This window comes from Tinamus guttatus, unplaced genomic scaffold (assembly GCF_059628265.1).
Source record: "Tinamus guttatus ecotype Peru unplaced genomic scaffold, ASM5962826v1 Tinamus_guttatus_pri_ptg000390l, whole genome shotgun sequence".
NCBI lineage: Eukaryota > Metazoa > Chordata > Aves > Tinamiformes > Tinamidae > Tinamus > Tinamus guttatus.
The window spans coordinates 294,927-313,195 of NW_028288924.1; the positions used below are offsets into that span (position 1 = coordinate 294,927).

Genomic DNA, 18,269 nt, shown 5'->3' on the forward strand with positions numbered 1-18,269 from the left:
CAGATGATGTTCACAACTTCTTTTACAATAGGTTTAAGAAGAGACTGTTCAAGGAAGAGATTTAATCACTATAATACCATCTCCTTAAAAAAACAAAACCAAAAAACCCCACCTCTGTCAAGGATGTGCTCTGATCGGACTACAAAGACAAGGTAACACAGCCCTCAGAAAATGGAGCAGATTATATCTTGGAGATCCCAGCACGCCAATACCTGCTACATGCTGGACACACACAGTGGAATGTTGGAATCCAGGCTTTCACACAATTGCTGGTGTTAGAGGACACTGCAAAGCCATGAGAAATAGTTTAGAAGAACAGCTGCACACAGATTGAGGAGTGTTACCAGAGACCACCAGATTAACCAAGGACAGCAAAGGCCTCTTATTTCCACAATGTCCCCTGCGTAGCAATCAGTAGGGCCGCTCAGATACTGAATAAATAACTACTTGGAGAGTCTGAAGATTCAGGAAAAAAGATCTTATTAGGGAACTAAAACTTATTAGGAAAAAATGGAAAGCAAAGATAAAGAGGAGAAGCAGCAGGGGAGTGCACCAACAGGAGGGATCTTTGCAGCTGCCGCTGGAAATGGGAGAGAGGCTCCATTCAGTAGCGTTTCCTCTGTCTTCCGTTCCCCTTGCCTTTGGCTTCCTTCTCCTTCCGCTCTGCAGCCGTGGTGAAGGTGATACAGTAAGCATCTAGAAAATCCATCAGCTTTGCCTTGGAAATCTTCATGCCGTTTGCTTTCAGCTCTCGGTGCAGTGCAGCCAGCTCAATTGGCTCGTAAGAGAGGACCTTGTGGTACAGGACTGAATTTGAAATGATGCAGTTTCCCACTGCGTCCAGTGTATCTGCTTCCTGGGCTGCTGTCTGAGAAGCTGGGAGCTCCTCTTCCTCATCTTCGGATATATTGCTACAAGAACTAAAAGTGAGAAAAAGTGCAAAAAACAATCAAGGAAACCACTGGTCATCAAGGGCACACTCAGAGATGCCCAAGTCCCTGGCTGCCAACCCTTGCAATGCCCTGTGTAGGATCTCCGACACCAGCAATTGCCAAAGGGAGGGAGGCAGAACACGCCACGTGTTCTGCAAACCTGCACATCAAGCTGTGCCGGTGCTGCCCGGCATTCCTTGCTCCTGCTGCACTACTGCTGACACACTTGCTCTGTGCAGCACCACACGCAGTGCTCACCGAGCAGCGCTCCCTGCTCCTCTTGCAGGCTCTCACTCAACCCTGCGAGGCTCCTTGCAGTGCCAGCTTTGAGCTCTGCCCATGTGCAGTTTCACCCGTGAGCATTTCTGTGCTCTCAGAATAGCTCACTAGCAATTAGACTGAAACGCACAACAGAAGAACTTACTTCAAGTGACAAAAGCTCAGGGAAGCTGCCTACAGTACAGATCCCCTGTATTCTGCATTGATACTTATATTTCCCATTTTCCCAGCTCATCTCTGTGCTGCACAGTAGACTCCTTCGTTAGTATTTTGTTCCCCTACCTCTGTATACCAGTAGAGACGTCACTGCCATCCAGCGAGGATGACGATTCCTGAGAATATGAAGATTCCTGAGATGATGAGAGCATCAGCTCCTCCTTATCAGCTGCCAGAGAGCCCCTCTCTGGAGATACAGTTGGTGTCTGTCTACAGTTGGAGATTTTGGCACGTTTCCCACCAGCATGCCCGTTAGTCTTCAGCTGCCTACGGCGCTTGGCTGGAGGCCTCTGTGGGGGAAGCTGGGAGGATGGGATATCATCCTCTGTGTCAGTATCCACATCCGTATCCACGTCCTGGTGAGTATCCTGGAATATGGCCTTCAACTTTAACACCATCTGGCGTTTTGGGAAAGGACGAACTCCAAATCTGAAAGAGAAAGGTAGGACTTAAGCCTAAGATAATGCTGCGCCTTCCACTGCTATAGCTCAGGAATGTGACCAGGCCAGGAAGCTCAGTGGCCAGCTGGAAGAGCATGACATTGGAAAACCATCAAGTTTTCCCCTTTAGCACAGTAGCTGCCTTTCACACCACCTACCAGCAGGTTTCTCACAGAATCACAGAATGGTTGGGGTTGGAAGGGACCTCTCGAAATCATCTAGTCCAACCCCCCTGCTCCAGCAGGGACACCTAGAACATGTGGCACAGGGTGACATCCAGGTGGGTTTGGAAGATCTCCAGGGGAGGAGACTCCACAACCTCTCTGGGCAGCCTGTTCCAGGGCTGTGACACCCAAACAGTAAAGAAGTTCTTCCTCATATGGAGATGGAACTTCCATGTATTTTTTCTGCTCATAAAGAGATGTACTTGTACTTTTTTTTTTTTTTTTTTTTTTGTAGATATACTTGTAGAAGCAGTGCTAACCTGCTCAACTCCCTCCTCAGTTCTGGGGTCTTCATAAGGGAGTAAGCTGGCATTGGTGTCATAGGAGTCTCAGGAGACTTGTCCTTCTCAGGAGACTTGTCCTTCTCTTGACAGGCAGGTTCTGCAACAGAATGAAATTGTCATCAGAATTAGTACAGAAGGATATAGGAGGGATGATATCTTCCCCTCCTGGTGGCAGATATTTTAATGTTATCTAGCAACTGTTTAAGAAGAACTACTTGTCTGCAAGCTGCTCTACTAAATACCTTTATACTGAACAGATCAACACTTTCGTCTTCCTTGGGTCTAGGATATTTGTTTTTTACTGTCTTTAAATCAGAAAACAAATTGAGCCATATGTTAGGTCTGAATAAAAAAGCCCACTGGAGGCTTTGATAGAACTGCTGCAAGGTAATTAAAAATATATGTTTACTGAATTCTGTGAAGTGGTTCTTTCCCAAGGAAGAAAATTGCATAGGAGAGACTTGATGCAGAAGAAACCGAACAAGTCAAGGTTCTGGGGGCCTGAATTAGATACTGATTTAGTGATACTGATTTCCTGATACTGTGAAGCACAGTCAGTCTCAGGTCATGTTCTAAATCCTGCTTGTTAAACTAATTACTTACGATAGTATAATTAGTAATATATCTAATAAATATTAAGGGATAAATTACTGTTCTTAGAGCTTAGATGGAAGGAACTGTCCTAGTAAGCAGCTGACCCCAGAAGGGTATGACCCCAGAGGCTAGTGTTCTCTGTGTCATCAGACATTCAAGCAGACAAGGCCCAGCTCCTGACACCACTAAGTGCAATCTGGTGGCAAAGAGCAGCTTGGCCCTTAGTCTTGTGTGCGTCCTGAAACCGCTCACTGTGTCCTCCAGTTGGGACCAGTGCTGGACACACAAAAATCTGTTGGAAGAGCCTACAATCAGCAAACACAAGGGCAGGGCAAGTCAAAGCAAAGGCAAATCAGAAGAGCTTTGCAGGAAAATATGCAGAGAGCCTACCCGTGGGCAGGAGAGGCACCTACTTCCAGCCAACCTCTATACTTCTACCACTGGAAGCAAAGCTTACCCGATGTCTTCGTGCAATTGTTAGCACATACATCAGTGATGAATGCATGAAAAACAAGACCCATTACTGCAAGGAATAATCATTCCCTAGCATGCAAAGTGAAGGCTGTTTGATTTTTTTTCCCCTCCCAGGTAATGTCTCATCATTTCTACAATGCATACGATCACTGTCAAAGCAGCAGCATGAATGGATCACAAATGGCTACGCTCCAACTATCCCACGTATTTAGTTGCACTCCCCCACATCAGAAGCTGACTGTACCTTCTTGTGCCTGGCCCTGACTGCTTTGGATTAGAAGGCCAAAACACCCTCTCAATATAGCAGGTGAACAACAAACAGGATGATCACCTAAAATGACAACAATTTAACCTACTTCAGTGAACCCTGTACAGATACAAGCTCTCACCGGGAGTCTTTGCAAGGTCTGTCGGACAGGCATCTGCTGAAGCTGACACCTTCTCAGTTAAAAAAAGCATCTGTGGGAATTCCTCCTCTTCACTATCCGAAACTTCCCAGAATCTGGGCTTCAGGAAACTTTGTATACTGCACTCTGATGACCATGCCTCAACAGGACTCTTTTTGAGGTGAAGCGAAGTTGTTGCTCCGTCACTAGGACTGCCCTGAAGAGGGGTACTGCCCTTCATTTCCTGGTCTCGGACCGGGCTCTCCCAGTCGAAAGCCCAAGAGATAGATCTGGGTCTGCTGCCAGGGCTGGCATTTGCCCAGCCAGCCAGGCTGGAGTTCTGGCTGTTTCCTCTCAATGGTGATGGATACTCAGCGTGCCAGCAGTCATCAACGGGGACTGGGGGCTCATCGTGAAGCGAGACAGTACTGCTCAAAGAAAGACGACTTTCATCAGCTGAGTTCTCCCTAGGCAACTGTTTGTCTGACAGCGATGTTTCAGGAACTTTTATGAGGCTGAGAGCCATTTCATGGTCACTGTTACCTGCCACTAAGCTCTTGGTCTCGAGTTTAGACATCGATTGCTTTATACGGTTTATACTTGTGACACGTGTCTGCGTTGCGAAATCCCTGCTTTTGGTCTGAGGTGGTGTGTCTGGCACTAGCCAGGAGCTGTCCATACCTGAAGACTCCTCGCGACTCTGCCCTTTTTCATGGCTCAGGTTCAGGCTCTGTTTGCTCTCTGTACAGGCACCTACCTGGGTGCTGGGAGGCAACTCTCTGGACATTTTTACATCATTATTTGTAAGTGATGCATCTGTAATGCGACATGAGACCTGGGATGATCTCAGCTGTATCTCAGTGACAGATGATGAGTTAGGTTTAGGTTTGGGGATCTCAGGCCCATGTGCTATGCTAGCACTTTTCAGTTGCTTGGAGATTTCCATTTCCTTCACAGGAGAGCCAGACTCTGGTAACTTCCTCTCTTGTTCTAGCTCCATTTCATCATCAGAAGATAAAACAGTAATATCAGCCTCTTTTCTGTTCTGGACTGCAACATCCGGAGTTTTTATGACAAAACTGAACAAAACTGAAGCATATTTATGCTTGTTGAAATCAGTGCAGGAAAGCTCTTCTGGAGAAATTGTGCTCTCTATGTTCCGATTTCCTGATGTAATGTCCTGCTCATTGGCTTTCTGGAAAGCTATTTTGGGAGACGGGAATGGTTTTTGATTTCTCTCTGGTGTTTTTGCTTCTCTGGGAAATTTCCTATCCGATTCTGAAGACATAAGTGAAGAACCAACAGCAGAATAAAAAGACATATAAGATTTGAGAGGAGGACTGCCACAAAAACCATCCCTTTGTGGAGAGAGGTCTTTTTGTGACTTGGAGTAAGGAAGCAAATCATTAACATCAACATGTTTTTCGCTAACAGCCTTTCCTGACTCTTTGATAACTTCTTTCATTGGAGAAGGCTCACTGTATTCTATCTGATTTTTGAAAAATAAGCATTTATAATTTTCACGCCTATCAGTATCATTGTGCAGTGAACAGTTGGTGAATTGTTGTTCTTCCAAGCGGTCGTCTCCTCCCATATTATGTGAAGCCTGAGACAACTTGAAATCTTTCCCACTTTCCAATCTCCTAACCCACTTCTGAGGCTCAAACTGACAAGACTCAAAATTGATGCTTGTGGCATTCACATTTTTGCATCCACTTGTATTCTGCATTTTCTCTTCTTCAGACAAGTCACATTTGGATGTTTCCACATCATTGTCTTCCCTCAGATGTTTGAAGTCATTGCTTATCAAGGCAGATACGGACCTTTTTGCCTCTTTTTTCTCAGTCTGCTGGTTCGCACCTTGGGCTAGCTCAGTATCACTACAGATGTTGTAATCTGTGCCTTCACTCATCTCCAGTTTGTCTTGAACCATTTTTCTTTGAGTTGCAGCAAACTCATATATTTCCTCCGGCTCCTGTTCACCCACCCCGTTGTCGTCTTCCTTCTGGCATGCAGGGTTTAGCACAGCTTCTTCTTCCTCATCTTCACCCACCCACACTGAGTTCAGGAGCTCTTTGAAGTTCTCAGCTCTGTTATCATTATCTTCATCATCTCTCGCAGAGAGGAGATCATCTTCTGGATCCACTCCAGAAGATGCCTGGCTCTCTTCAGCGCAGTCCTTACACTTGAGCACAAGTTCCCTTAAATCAAACCTGCAAGAATGTAACAGAAATGTTAATGTTTATCTCCCTCAAAATTCATTCAAAATTCCAAAATGTTATAGTTGCCTGATCAATCTAGTGAGTCTTGTAAAGAAAGTTAAATTTAATTTGTGAAACTGTTGTGCCAAATTAGACATGCAGTTTCAACATTAATAAAGTCAATAACAATTTCAGGTTTTCACTCCGTGTCACCATAATCTTCTCAGGTTTCACACTTATTTCCCCCATTCCAAACAATGCATCGCTGCCACTACAGAGGATAATCAGTTCTCCTTGATTAGGTATGAGTTTAACTGACTATCAACATAAAAGAGCAGATTTTTTTTCCTGGTCTTTTTCAGAATTACTTTAAAAGGAGGACACCTACATTTCCAGAACTAAGTGATTTTGATCCGATAGAATGTGTTTCATCTGCTGCTGTTTCAAGTTCATTATCTAACACATGTCTAGGATCATGACTGACATAACAAATTAGCATTGCCTGCATCCACATTCTGCAAGTCTCATTCAGATTAAGTGTGTCACTAGGGCAATGCTTTGAGAATTACACTCATCACCATTGCCACCATCAGCTGTCATTAAAGATCATGAGACAAAACTTGGCAAAAGTGTTCTAGTCATAAACCAAAAATAGAAAATCTCAAGCAGATGTAACCTGAAGAAAGATTCATGAAAAAATGAGGATAAGATGCTCGTGTGTTCATATTTCACTTAAGATGGAAGCAGAGGTACTTGCATCTCAAGTGAAATGAGTTTTGTGAAAGCCACTGAAACCACAACAGAAGGTATCAGGTTAAAGTCCATGTGGCTGAAAGCATGAGGTGACCCAAAGCACACTCATATGATACAAACCTGGTAGCCAAAGCCCTCAGCTGGGGCACGATTCTAGCAGGGATGTCAGTATAAGCAGTGTAAAGATATCGCAGGAATGCGAGGACTGCCTCTTTTGTCACATCGCTCAGCAGCACCCGGCGCGTCTGCTCGTCGTCATCGTCCTTCACCTTCACATATATCCCTTCGTCGTAAACCTGTGCGGTAAAAGGAAAGCAAACAAGGTCCACTTCCTCATAAAGGAACAACACCAGCAGTATCTGCTCTCTATCAGGCCACTAATTTTTTTTTTTTTTTTGTGTCAAAGTCTGTTCCTATGGCCAGGATTTGATGCCTCAGAGGGAAGCTAAAATGACCAGAGATACAGAGCTCCCTGGGGAATAGGGAGCTCCATACAGCTGTTAACTTGTACCCTGAAGCTTTCAAGGACCCCTCATAAATGGTCCTAAGCACCTTGAGTTGAAACTGCTGTAATCATGCATGAGGACAAAACGAATTCTACTGATTACAGAAAGAATGACAAAACTTTGTCAAGAAGTTGGTATGGTCTGGTGGCAGCTCTGTCAGAGGGGAAGTTCCTGTCTTCAGCCCACTACCTTTCATTGCCTTTGCAGGAAATTGCACAGGAGCAGGCTGGAAACTGTATGAACCAAAATGCTTCTGGAAACACAGAAATTACTTCACTGGCCTTGCCAAAGGCACAGGTCAATGCAGCTACCTCCATAGCACCTGTGGGAGTGACAGACCTCTGTTTGGGTTAGTTACAAGCACAGCTTGTAAATACTGTCTACTCCGTAATCAGCAGGTCCAGAGTGACTTGCCACTGGATCTCCAAATACTCTGTGCTTACTGTACGGCATCACTAACTCATTTGTTGTGATCAGTCTGGAATAGATGGTCAAACTCCTGTTACTGCAAAGGGGCTTTCCTCGAGGGGAAGAGAAAAGTCTAACAGCAGTACTTACCAGCTGAACAGCCCGTGGACAGCGTGCATACAGCACAAACATATGGGCATAAAGGATTTCTCCAGAGTCCACTTGAAACTGGATATCACTCAAGTAGGCGTTGTTGACCATGATATTGTAATCTTCTGCCAGCATCCTGAAAGAGGACTAGAACATAGAAGGGACACAAAGACAGGAGTTGTTACAGCTGTAAGGCATTTTCCTGGCAGATAAGGAGGCAACAGCCCAGTTTGTCAGCACTGCTGTACTCTGGGTCCCAGCGTGGGTATGGCTGCCTTTGCCTTCTCAGGACTAACAGAATCCTTATCAGTGCAAGGTCTTCTTGAGGGAGGCTGCCTGACTGTAAGTAGAAAGCAGCTTTACCTGAGACACTAATTGTTGACCTTGTAATTTCTGAACCTAGCGCAGACTGGAAGAAAGGCAAGTTTTATCCAACTCCATGAGATGTAGTTCCACCAGAAACAGCAGAGCTCTTTATTTTATTAGCAGGTTTCTAGGTTGGTTCAGTGGGAACTCAACCTCTCTACTTGCTTCAGTGTGTTTGCAAGGAGCCAGTACCAGTTAGAATGGAAACGGCAGCACACGCTGGGCCATTTCTTCCAGGCTTCACAGGTGGGCTAGAGGAGACTCTGCACGTCATGGACTGCTCTCCAAGGGCAAGACAGGAAGCTCAGTCTGGAAACTAGTTAGGTGTTTCCTGCTCTCTTTTTCTTGGCAGGTAGGACACCTGCAAGACGGTACCCTGAGAAGGCAGGCACTGCTTTCCAGGCAGGAAGCCTAGAACAGCCTTCCTGCTGACACTAAAATTACGACTCGAAAATGGGGAAATTAAGTAAGAACAGAAATATTCTGGCTGCACCATTCTCTGTGCAAAAGAAAGACTGGAAAGGAAGATAAGAGGAGAGGCATTGACAAAGTTCTGGTCAGAACCATGCAAAATGGGTGCGTACATGAGCCTGGATGAAACCCCAGACAGTTCTGTCTCTCCTGGTCTCCAGGAAGTGTGGCCTGTGTCATCTAGGCTGGGCATCAAAGCAGAGTACTACCTAAGTGCTGAGCAGATACATCCCTAGTAACTACCCCCAAATACTCTATGCACTACAGCCTCAATATTTAACCTGGTTCTCTTTGTGTAAATTATGCACAAATCTGCTTTATGTTACCTGTTATTTTAAATTAAGTAGGACAAACACTCTGAAACACCCACAAGCCTGCCTGTGGGCATCAATGAAACATCACGTATTTGGACTTCAGCTTTACCTAGGATGATTCCTGTGAGTGACTGTAATGCTTAAACATCTCTGTTTCTGTGAAAATGAATGGGAAATACTCCATACTTCTGGAAATTAATCAAATGGGAGAGGCTTTTTTTTTTTTAACAGATAAACAATACAAAAATACAGTGCAAATAAACAATACAAAAAAGGGGAAAAATAACATTTTTCCTTACATTTATATCGTTGCTTCTCGGAAATCTCTTCTCTATGGGTAGAAGGGCAAAGCCACTTAGTGAAGAATCACTGGAAGTCAATTCTTTTCCTCAAAGAAGAAAAGGCACATCTCAAGTCATGTACAACCTTCTTGTAAGACAGAATGAAGTGGCAACTCTTAACTGCCATTTCTTCCTTGCCATGACAACTCCCCAAGAGACTCCTGTCCCAGGCTGACATTTCTGAGCTGAATGGTTCAGCCTCCCCCTCTTGGCTTTATCAGATGCATTTGGTTTTCTTGGCATATGACCAGCAGCCATTTGCTGCAGCTTAATAGGAGAACTGAGGGAATTTTACCCAAGTCAAGTACAAAGCGGAGAGACATTAGATTTAGCAACCATAGTCTTCACTGATGAGTGAACAGGAGACACACAGTGCATATATTATGCTAAATGGTTGGACAATTTTAAGGCTACCATTGGTCTTGGAATGTGCCATTGTGCAATGCACACCACTGTAACCAGGGAAGTTAGAGCTGCTCTTGAAGGAATTCTAGGTGGTGGACTTTTTTCAGCCTGTACAGATCAACTTCAGGGACTGTGTATCCATGTACCAACACAACATCATCTCTTACGCTCTTCTTTCACCAGGTCTTCTCCTGGTGAAACCTCGTAAGACAGTGCTGTCGGCAAAAGCCACTAGGCAGAAAAGAGCATATATTTTGGGGATATATTTTTGCCTCACGATTGGCCGTGTCTGGGCCCCCAGCTGGCAGAAATGCATCTGACACCTTTAAAGGATTTTTAAAATAAAATTTAGAAGCTGCTGTCTAAGAGGAGCTCTTCTTAAATATTGGGATCTATGAATCATTTCAGAAATGTCAACTTGATTGTACCTAAAGCCTGCTACAGAACAATGCCCCCAAATATCACCCCCTGGATCAACAATATCATCTTGCGGCTGCTGCCACTGCTCTCCAAGTTCAGTATGGCTAAACGTGGCTCCTCATAGCTGATGACACCAGAGAGGAGGCTCATGAGGCTGCCAGAACTTACTTGGCTGCTCGACTTCCTGAGCGTCGTTAAGCTCAAGCCTCCACTGAGTTTGTGCTTCCATGGCCAACTCAACCAGTTGCTGCAGACTCTGAACATGAACCTTCTCGCCCTGAGACGAAATCTGTCCAGCCCATTCAGAGCCGGAGTCGGCTTCATCAGCAGCTTTTTCTCCAGTCTCTGGAGAAGCAGGATAATGAGGACTGAGATCAGGCTGAAGTTGCTGAGATACTTCTGGTTGATCAGATCCCACTGATGGCAGAGAAGTCTCTGACTTACAAATCTGATCAAAGGAGAGAAAAAAAAAGACATCAATAAATTAATATATTTTATAAAACTATTTTTATAAAACTATTTTTTATAAAACTATTTTTATTTATATTTATATATATATATATATATTATATATATATATATATTTATATTTATATTTATATTTATAAAACTACAGAAAAACGAGAGGCAAGACATCTGGATAATAACAGAGTGAGACCGCCCGGTTTAAAACTGGATCACAGTCCTGCATGCAGCTTCAGGCAGTGGGATACATGGGGAAAGCCTGAAATGCAAACGCTTCACTTTACAACCCTAGGAGTGCCCACCCCCTCCTCAGTGTAACACACAAGCATCCATCTTCAGTGTGAACTTTCCACACTGTTCCTTGCTGCCTTGATACAAAACATGAGTAAAGAAAGAGAAAGGCTCTGACTATAATCAGTCAGAGAAAAGTATCAAGAAGGAACACAAGAGTCAGGCTACTGTAAAAATAGCTAAGCTAGTGGCAAAATGAAGAGGCTCAAGCCCTCTCACTCAGTGCTCTGCTCCCATTTGTTTTGTCTTCCAAAAGCCCAAAGAACAGCACGGCAACACAAGCCTCAGCCTCCTGTCCAAAAGGGAGAAGTGAAAGTTCAAGATCACCAAACCTACTTGTGTGAGACCAGGGGACAGGTGTGCAGGAGCAGAGAGCATGCAGAGCATGGGGTGACTCACTTAAATGGCAGAAAAGAGAAGGGCTACAGAGCAAGTAAACTGTGGCACACAAATACCAGAGGAAGGAGAAAAGAGCATCCCACCTGCACAGTTATGCAAGGTACAATTGGAGGGGTCAGTTCAGCAGTGTAGAATGATTCAGGGTCGCAGGGCCCTGTTAGAGCACTGCTGTTCCATAAAGGGCAGTCCTTGTTTCTGGGCGATGGCATGAGCCAGTCTGTTTTCTCAGATCCATCCTCCAAAATCCTGCTGGTGGGAAGCCGAGGAGTGGAAGGGAATTCCATCTCTTGTGTAAGCACCATGGCGGCTCGCTCTTCAGTCCTTTTGCGGGCTGTCTCTGGATCCCGCAGCAGTAACGGTGGAGGAGTAGTTGGGCCTCTTTTACGTGTTCTTTTCTCTTTAAAAAGAAAAGCAAAAGAAACCCAAATAAATGAACAGCTGAACACATAAGCAGAGGAACTGAACCTGCCAGCTTTTTCAAGTGTTGCCGTTGGCAATGATCAAAATGCAACTACAGCAGAACACAAGATTTCTGCAATAAGTCCCAAGCCTCCCGTTACTTCTGCCAGAGAAACAAACCTTCAGGGAAGACTTATTCGTGCACACATGGTCCTGCTGGGCTGAGCTGTCAAATCAGATCACTATGAAAGCAACTGATACCTATGTGCAGGCTACCTTCCAGACCCTTTGAACAGTGAGCGTACAGTGCTTTTGGCGAGTTAGCAGCGCTTCACTCAAAAAAGGGAGAGAGAGAGAGAAGAAAAAAGACTCCAAAGCCATGAAGGACTGCTTTTGGTGCGTCTTGATCACTGGTGATGGTCACTCATGTCAAACCACAGCACATATGAATCCTGCACAGCTCTCATTTGTCAGGTCTGTTTCTCAGGTCTGTTTCTTTACTGCCTTTGACTTCCTAATTCCCAATATAATTGGCAGTGGTTATCAGCAGGAAGAGATTGAGGAGAGCCACGAAGAGCAAAGTGTCTCCTATGTGCAGAACTCAACCTTCCCCCAGGGCAACTGGCTTCTTTTCTGACCATTTTTGTGCATTTAAATAGCAAACCGCAGGTTCAACGTGTGTAGTTGTACGCACATATACTTCAGAAAGAAAGCAGAGCAAGGAGAGAAGGATGAAAAAGTTGCATAATCAAGGGTATGGGACAGGGAATAAGAAAAATGCACTGCAAAAAAAATAACAATGGTCTTTTCATGTTTTCCCTTTGGGATTTATTAAAAAAACAACTCATCTTAAAAACATTCTATAGTTTGGAAACAATCAACCAGTGAAATAAATATAAGACTCAGAATGGATTTCAGTGAAACATCCTGCAGCCTCCCTTGGCTATCTGTATGTGGATACTTTGCATTACTCCATCTCGGACAACTTAAATGAAACAGAAGTGTGCTTGTCATCCCCTATACCCAACAGAAAAGTTGGTAGTGAAGAGCAGGCTGTTACATCACTCCTCCAATAGTATAGCCTGAGACACTCACGGTGACACATACCTGATCCAGGCTTCCATTTGATTGGCAAGGCAGCCACGGGTTTCATATTTGCAGCTACTGCTGCTTGTTCACGCTTTTCTTGCTCCAAGAGAGAGCGTGACATTGCCATAGCAACCTGCAGATCTTCATCCTGAGGTTCCATTTTGATCCTCTTTTTCATTTCCTTTGAGTCATCTCCGGAGAACTCTTTGCGTTTTGATATGTTTGGTTGATTGCTGAAACGTAAGAATGCAGCAGAAAGCCCAAGTTAACATAACATAACTGGATCAGAGACAAGAAACCCTGAGCACTTCAGACCAGCTGCCCCGCTTCCTCAGAGAGATTCCCATATCCAGAATAATAAGAAAGCATCAACAGTACTTTTTTCTGTGGAGGAAAGAAAAGGATTTCTTATCATGCGTGGAATTCACAGCAATTTGGAGAAAATCTTATTTTGGAAAGGTAAACATAAGACTGCAGCACTGACAAACTGCCCTTTTTTTTTTTTTTTTTTTTTGCAAGGGCAGGAATGGCCTTAACCATCTGCTACCTCAAACCTAAACTTTGTATCAAAGGGCAAAAATCAGGTTGAAGTCAAGAACATCGTCACCAAAACCGTTCTGCCAATCTTACACTTCCACAGTAAACAAGCAATGGCCCTTCCTCAGCACAATAAGACTTAAAAGTCCTTTGGATACATTTCAGGCAGGCACCACTCGCTATACTCTGAACATGTTGCTCAAATCCCAAAGAGCAGATACATCTCTGCACCCAGCACAATTCAAAACAGCCTGTATGTTTCCTCCTTGACTCTGTGGATAAGGCCCATGTATCCAGGACAGCAACGAGCCGAAAAGCTGAGGCCTTGGAAACACAGATACTCCGAAGAGACTGTATGCTCATATAGCATGTTCTGCTTAATAAGCTCAACCACGCTATTCAGCTTTATTACATAATTACCTCTCAGAGCATAAATATTTCTGACAAATTAGTGTAAGATTATTTACTTCCCATTTTGCTCCTGTCTGCTGACTCATAGTCATCCACCACCTGATCACTTTTGAAGGAAAGCAAGATTTTCACCAAAATCTTACCTGGGATACTTAGGAGAGGCAACTCCAAACTGAGACACCTGCAGTGCCTGAAGCAGCATTTTAGGAGGAACATCCATCTTCACAGCACAGCGTTTCAAGTGAGTAGTTTGGCTCTCGGAAGTTTGGAAATGTTTGCCACAGACGAGACAATCAGGGATTGCTGGTTTGCTGGAGGAGGAGATCTCTGCTGCCTCCATCTCATCCAGACACCTGGAGGATGATGGAAACAAAACAAAACAAAACAAAACAAAATAAAATAAAATGCTCTTTTTGAACCTTGCCTCCTGAAATGCTGTAATTGAGCAACTCCAACTACTTAAGCAAGCTGTTTACAATACTTTCTTTACAGAGAAGCACAGACTTTTCATTTATAAAGAGCTAGCTGTATGTAATATTTTAACAGTATTTGATATTTACCACTAAGGAAACTGTTATAGAGTGCTGGCATCAATTTAAGCCCACACCATTCTGACAAAAGAAAACACAAGGATCCTTCCCTTAGCCTTCCACTCTCATTACCTGTGGAAAGCAAAGGTCTATAGTGCATATATATAGTATTTACAAAGGTATATAGTGCATAGTTTTACAAAAGTATATAGTGCATAGTCTATGTATTTATTCATCTTGCAAAACAGTATCACATCTTTCCTTCAGCGAATAGCTCAGATTTGCAAACAGCTGACATACCAAATGTTCTTAGGAAATCATTATTTAATTGAATAAATGGTGTTGAAATGGGCAGATTTTGAAATGGACACTAATGGGTAGCTTTGCTACCTAGTCTGCAATTACATCTTCTCTAAGGCACTGCTGCTGAAAGCCACACTGGCCTTTCATGCTAGTGCTTCACCTATTAACGTGCTGCCCCCGTCGTGTTGTGTTCATGGCTGAAAGATCCTTCTGGCAGATCTGACAAAAAAACAAGCCCTTCTCCTCTAGGCTTTCCGGGACTTCCTCCTTGATCTTCTGCTGAAGGGCAAAAGCCAAAGCACCATCGTCCTTTGTGGATGGAAGATCGTGGGTAACTGGCACAGAAGGGAGAGATGATAGAGTTAAACATCTTGTAATGAAAGGCATGAAACTGTTACATTTGTCATGATTATTTTATTAACTTAAAAAACCCCTGCAATCTTCCTGTTGCATCTTCACATCTCATTTCTCACAAGGGAATGCACAAACAGTACAGGAGAGCACTACCCCAGGAGTGGAAGGTGGCAATTGGTTCATCGCACATTATGTATCCGAACCAAAAGGAGAGTTATGTTTTAGATGAAGTTTCTGGGAGAACATGGGGTCTTAAACATTACATATTAAGCACAGGAAATTCTCATGTCCATAGAGAACCAGCAGGGCCTTGACTTTTAAAGGGGCCTTGACTTTTAAAGCACCAAAACACCAAAAAAAGTGCTATGAATTCAAATTGCTACGGATTCAATTCATCTGCATAGAACATCCTATTTTGTAAGTGCTCAGAGATTTACAGAAGACACGGAGTAACTAAGGTCATATTTATATGAGCTACACAATATTGCCCCTGAGAAGAACGACTGGATTTACTGATGCTCTTAGAATCTCAACCTGTTTCCAGAAAGTAAATTCTCTCTCCAGAACTTAACATAAAATCAAATTTCAGCCTCACAAAAGATCTAGGAGAGAAGTATAGAGATCAATACACATTTATCAATAGAGAAAGCAAGTTCTCAGACATGTGGAGCGATTTATTCAGCATCACAAAAGCCACCTGTCCAGCTGTGAACAAAGCCCAGGAATCCAGACTGCTGCTCATGCAATCACCCTAAGCAGCCCTCAGCACTCTCCATGCACACACAGGAGCTAAATAACAGCAGAAACGTACCTTTTTCCGGGTTCTCTTCCTCGCTTTCATCAGAGGAATTCCTGCTAGCTGCAGCCTTTGGCAAGCTATCGCCCAGGCTATGTTTTAGCTGCTCAGGTGCCACTCTCTTGAAGTGCTGCATTCCCTCCACCGCCAGCTTTGCTGCCCGCACCTTCGACCCAGGCAGCAGTGGTGTCTTCAAGGTGTCTGAAGAGCAGGTCTCTGGTTGTGAAGGACGGAAGGATAGTGTAGTCTGGGAACAGTCACTCGGAGCATTCACTGAAGGGGACAAAGCACAGTTTCCCAGTCAGAATTAAACAGGTAACTGAGCTGCCCAGGGAGCTCTTGGGAAGCTTCCCAAAACAGCAACCTGAGATAGTCAAAAAGAATGAACATGTTTCTACTCTGATCTTCAAGCCCTATCCATGCTTCGGACTTTCAGGCTCAGAACCAAGCAACAGGTGTTCCTAAGGAGGGGTGGTAACGAGCAGCAGGCTAACAGCTCAGTGTATCTCCGCTCTGCTTTGAGGCAACCTGTGAGATCAGACCAAAGATCTCACCAGCCCAGTTTCTGAGTGCAGTCACTAGTAGATAATTACGAAAGGGTATCAGGCAGAACAAGTACAAAATAATCCTTCTCCTGGTTGACCTTAGCTGTCAGTTTAAGGATTTCATGCACTGGTGACTGCCTTCTGGTCATCATATTTAGTCATCACTGAAAGACCAATCCTTCATGAATTAACCCAGAACCTTTCTTAATTTATTTTTTTGGCCTTGGTGACAGTCAATGGCAACATAATTCAACATTCAATACAATAACACACTGTGAAAAAACACTTTGATATAATCTAAACTTGCTTCTTGATGATTTGAGGAATGATTTACATTCTGAAGTCGCAAAAAAAAAGGTAATGACTCCCTCATATATCACTCAGCACTTAGGTTTCACCTTACTGAAGAACTGCATACCTCCTCCAGACTTCTAAAGAGCTCTACTGAACTGAGTCTTTTCAGTACTAGCCTATTTTCTGTCTGAAAGATTTCAGTGCACGCACCTGTCACATTCCTCTTGGTAGAGTAACTGGTCACTGTGCGCAGCTGGCTGTCAGGGAAAGCGCTTCTCCTGTCTTCTTGTGACGTCCCACCACTACTGCAGGCCACAGCATCGTCGTCTTCTTCACGCATCCCTGTCGGCACCTTAGAACCCAAATTTTGTGGCAAATCTTTCCCCTTCACTACTGGAAAGCACTGATCGATTTGGCTCCCAGGAACAGATCTGCCTGTTGTAGTGGTCTTTGTCCATTTCTGAACCTTCTTTGTTGCCTCAGTATCCTCAGCTTTCTCCTCAGTATCCTCAGCTTTCTCCTCAGTATCCTCAGATTTCTTCTTTGCCCTACCGACAATTTTTGCCCACACTACTTTAAATTCATTGTCCTCTTCATCCATGGTGCTGCAGGCTGCAGTAATGCTGCCTAGCAGCGCTACAGGGAAAGATCTCAGGAACAGTCAGGGCTGCGTCTTCTCTGGCTCGCCGCCTTCATTCTTCAGACGCCAGCACTTCTCCACTGTTCCAACGGTGGACTTTCCTCTGTGATTAATTCATCTGCATAGAATATATTATAGCATTTAGTGCAGCACATTCTCCAAGGACCCTGCTTATTTTCACTCAGCACAGTGATGACTTTCTTGTTCAGAGGATTTTGGAATGGAAGTGAAGCATTTCAATCTGCCCAAAGCATGTGTAGGATCTTCATGGTACGCTAGAGGGCTTCAGAAAGATTTACTGAAGCCCTTTAATGGAAAAACCTCTAAAAGGTGGATATGTAAGATGGTATACGCAGATGCAGTGTGAAACAGGCCTCTGGTACCAATTTGAAAGAGGACATTCTTTGAAGACTCTTCTTTGAAGGAGAAGAGATTCTCATATAAAATATTGCAGCACATAAGTATAATAGCACATATAGACCCAAAACACTAATACTGTACTTTCAGCACAGACAGACACAGGCCACATTCAAAAGCATGCTGACTTCTCCTTTGAGGTCAGAATCCTGCCTGGAGCTCAGAATTTGAGATGTCCCACTTGTATATGCATCCATATCTACATTTACATAACACAGCAAAAATGAATGCATTCTCTCCCATAAGGTGGGGAGGAAAGACTGTCACTCGGAGTGCAAAATTTCATTTTGTGACACAGCATATTTAAAGAAGAGAGCCTGTCCCCATGCTGAAAAGCAGCTCACAGAGTAAGGCTTAGCAGTGCTTGGCCTTGCAGAAGAGTTTCTCGGACAGATGAGAGAGCACATCTAACAAATGTGCCCACCCTTCTTTCACCTCTGTGTTCTTACCTCCTCCTTTGGCTACTCAGTAGACACTGACCATGTCTCATAAACTGTTGTCACATACACCAGATAAAAGTATTGTCTCTTTCTTAGCTGGTTTAAATTAGCTTCTTAAACTTATTTAAAAAAAAAAACTGATTTAACTAAGTTTCTTAAACTTTCTCTACAGTAAGAATAACAGTGCTAGCTAGT

At 43.9% G+C, this 18,269-nt stretch overlaps 1 protein-coding gene across 1 annotated transcript; it reads right to left on the reverse strand.

Annotated features, from left to right (window-relative positions):
* Positions 1-604: 604 nt before the first annotated feature.
* On the reverse strand, positions 605-17,178 carry LOC148593446 (structure-specific endonuclease subunit SLX4-like). The gene is made up of 14 exons (XM_088530924.1): positions 16,788-17,178; positions 15,754-16,011; positions 14,749-14,923; positions 13,899-14,108; positions 12,826-13,040; positions 11,403-11,716; positions 10,333-10,612; positions 9,298-9,386; positions 7,848-7,994; positions 6,904-7,079; positions 3,833-6,042; positions 2,352-2,472; positions 1,494-1,856; positions 605-920 (listed from the first exon to the last, which is right to left on the reverse strand). The coding sequence occupies exons 1-14, from the start codon at positions 17,176-17,178 to the stop codon at positions 605-607; spliced, it is 5,265 nt and encodes a 1,754-aa protein (XP_088387050.1).
* Between the last annotated feature and the right edge of the window lie 1,091 nt (positions 17,179-18,269).

Bases quoted from the DNA above. Each gene is read 5' to 3' on its own strand.
- LOC148593446 (XM_088530924.1), bottom strand. From the start codon at position 17,178: ATGGATGAAGAGGACAATGAATTTAAAGTAGTGTGGGCAAAAATTGTC. The intron at 14,924-15,753 runs GTACGTTTCTGC...CTTCTGTGCCAG, and splicing joins GGAAGAGAACCCGGAAAAAG to TTACCCACGATCTTCCATCC. The intron at 921-1,493 runs GTAGGGGAACAA...TCTCACTTTTAG, and splicing joins GTCTCTACTGGTATACAGAG to TTCTTGTAGCAATATATCCG.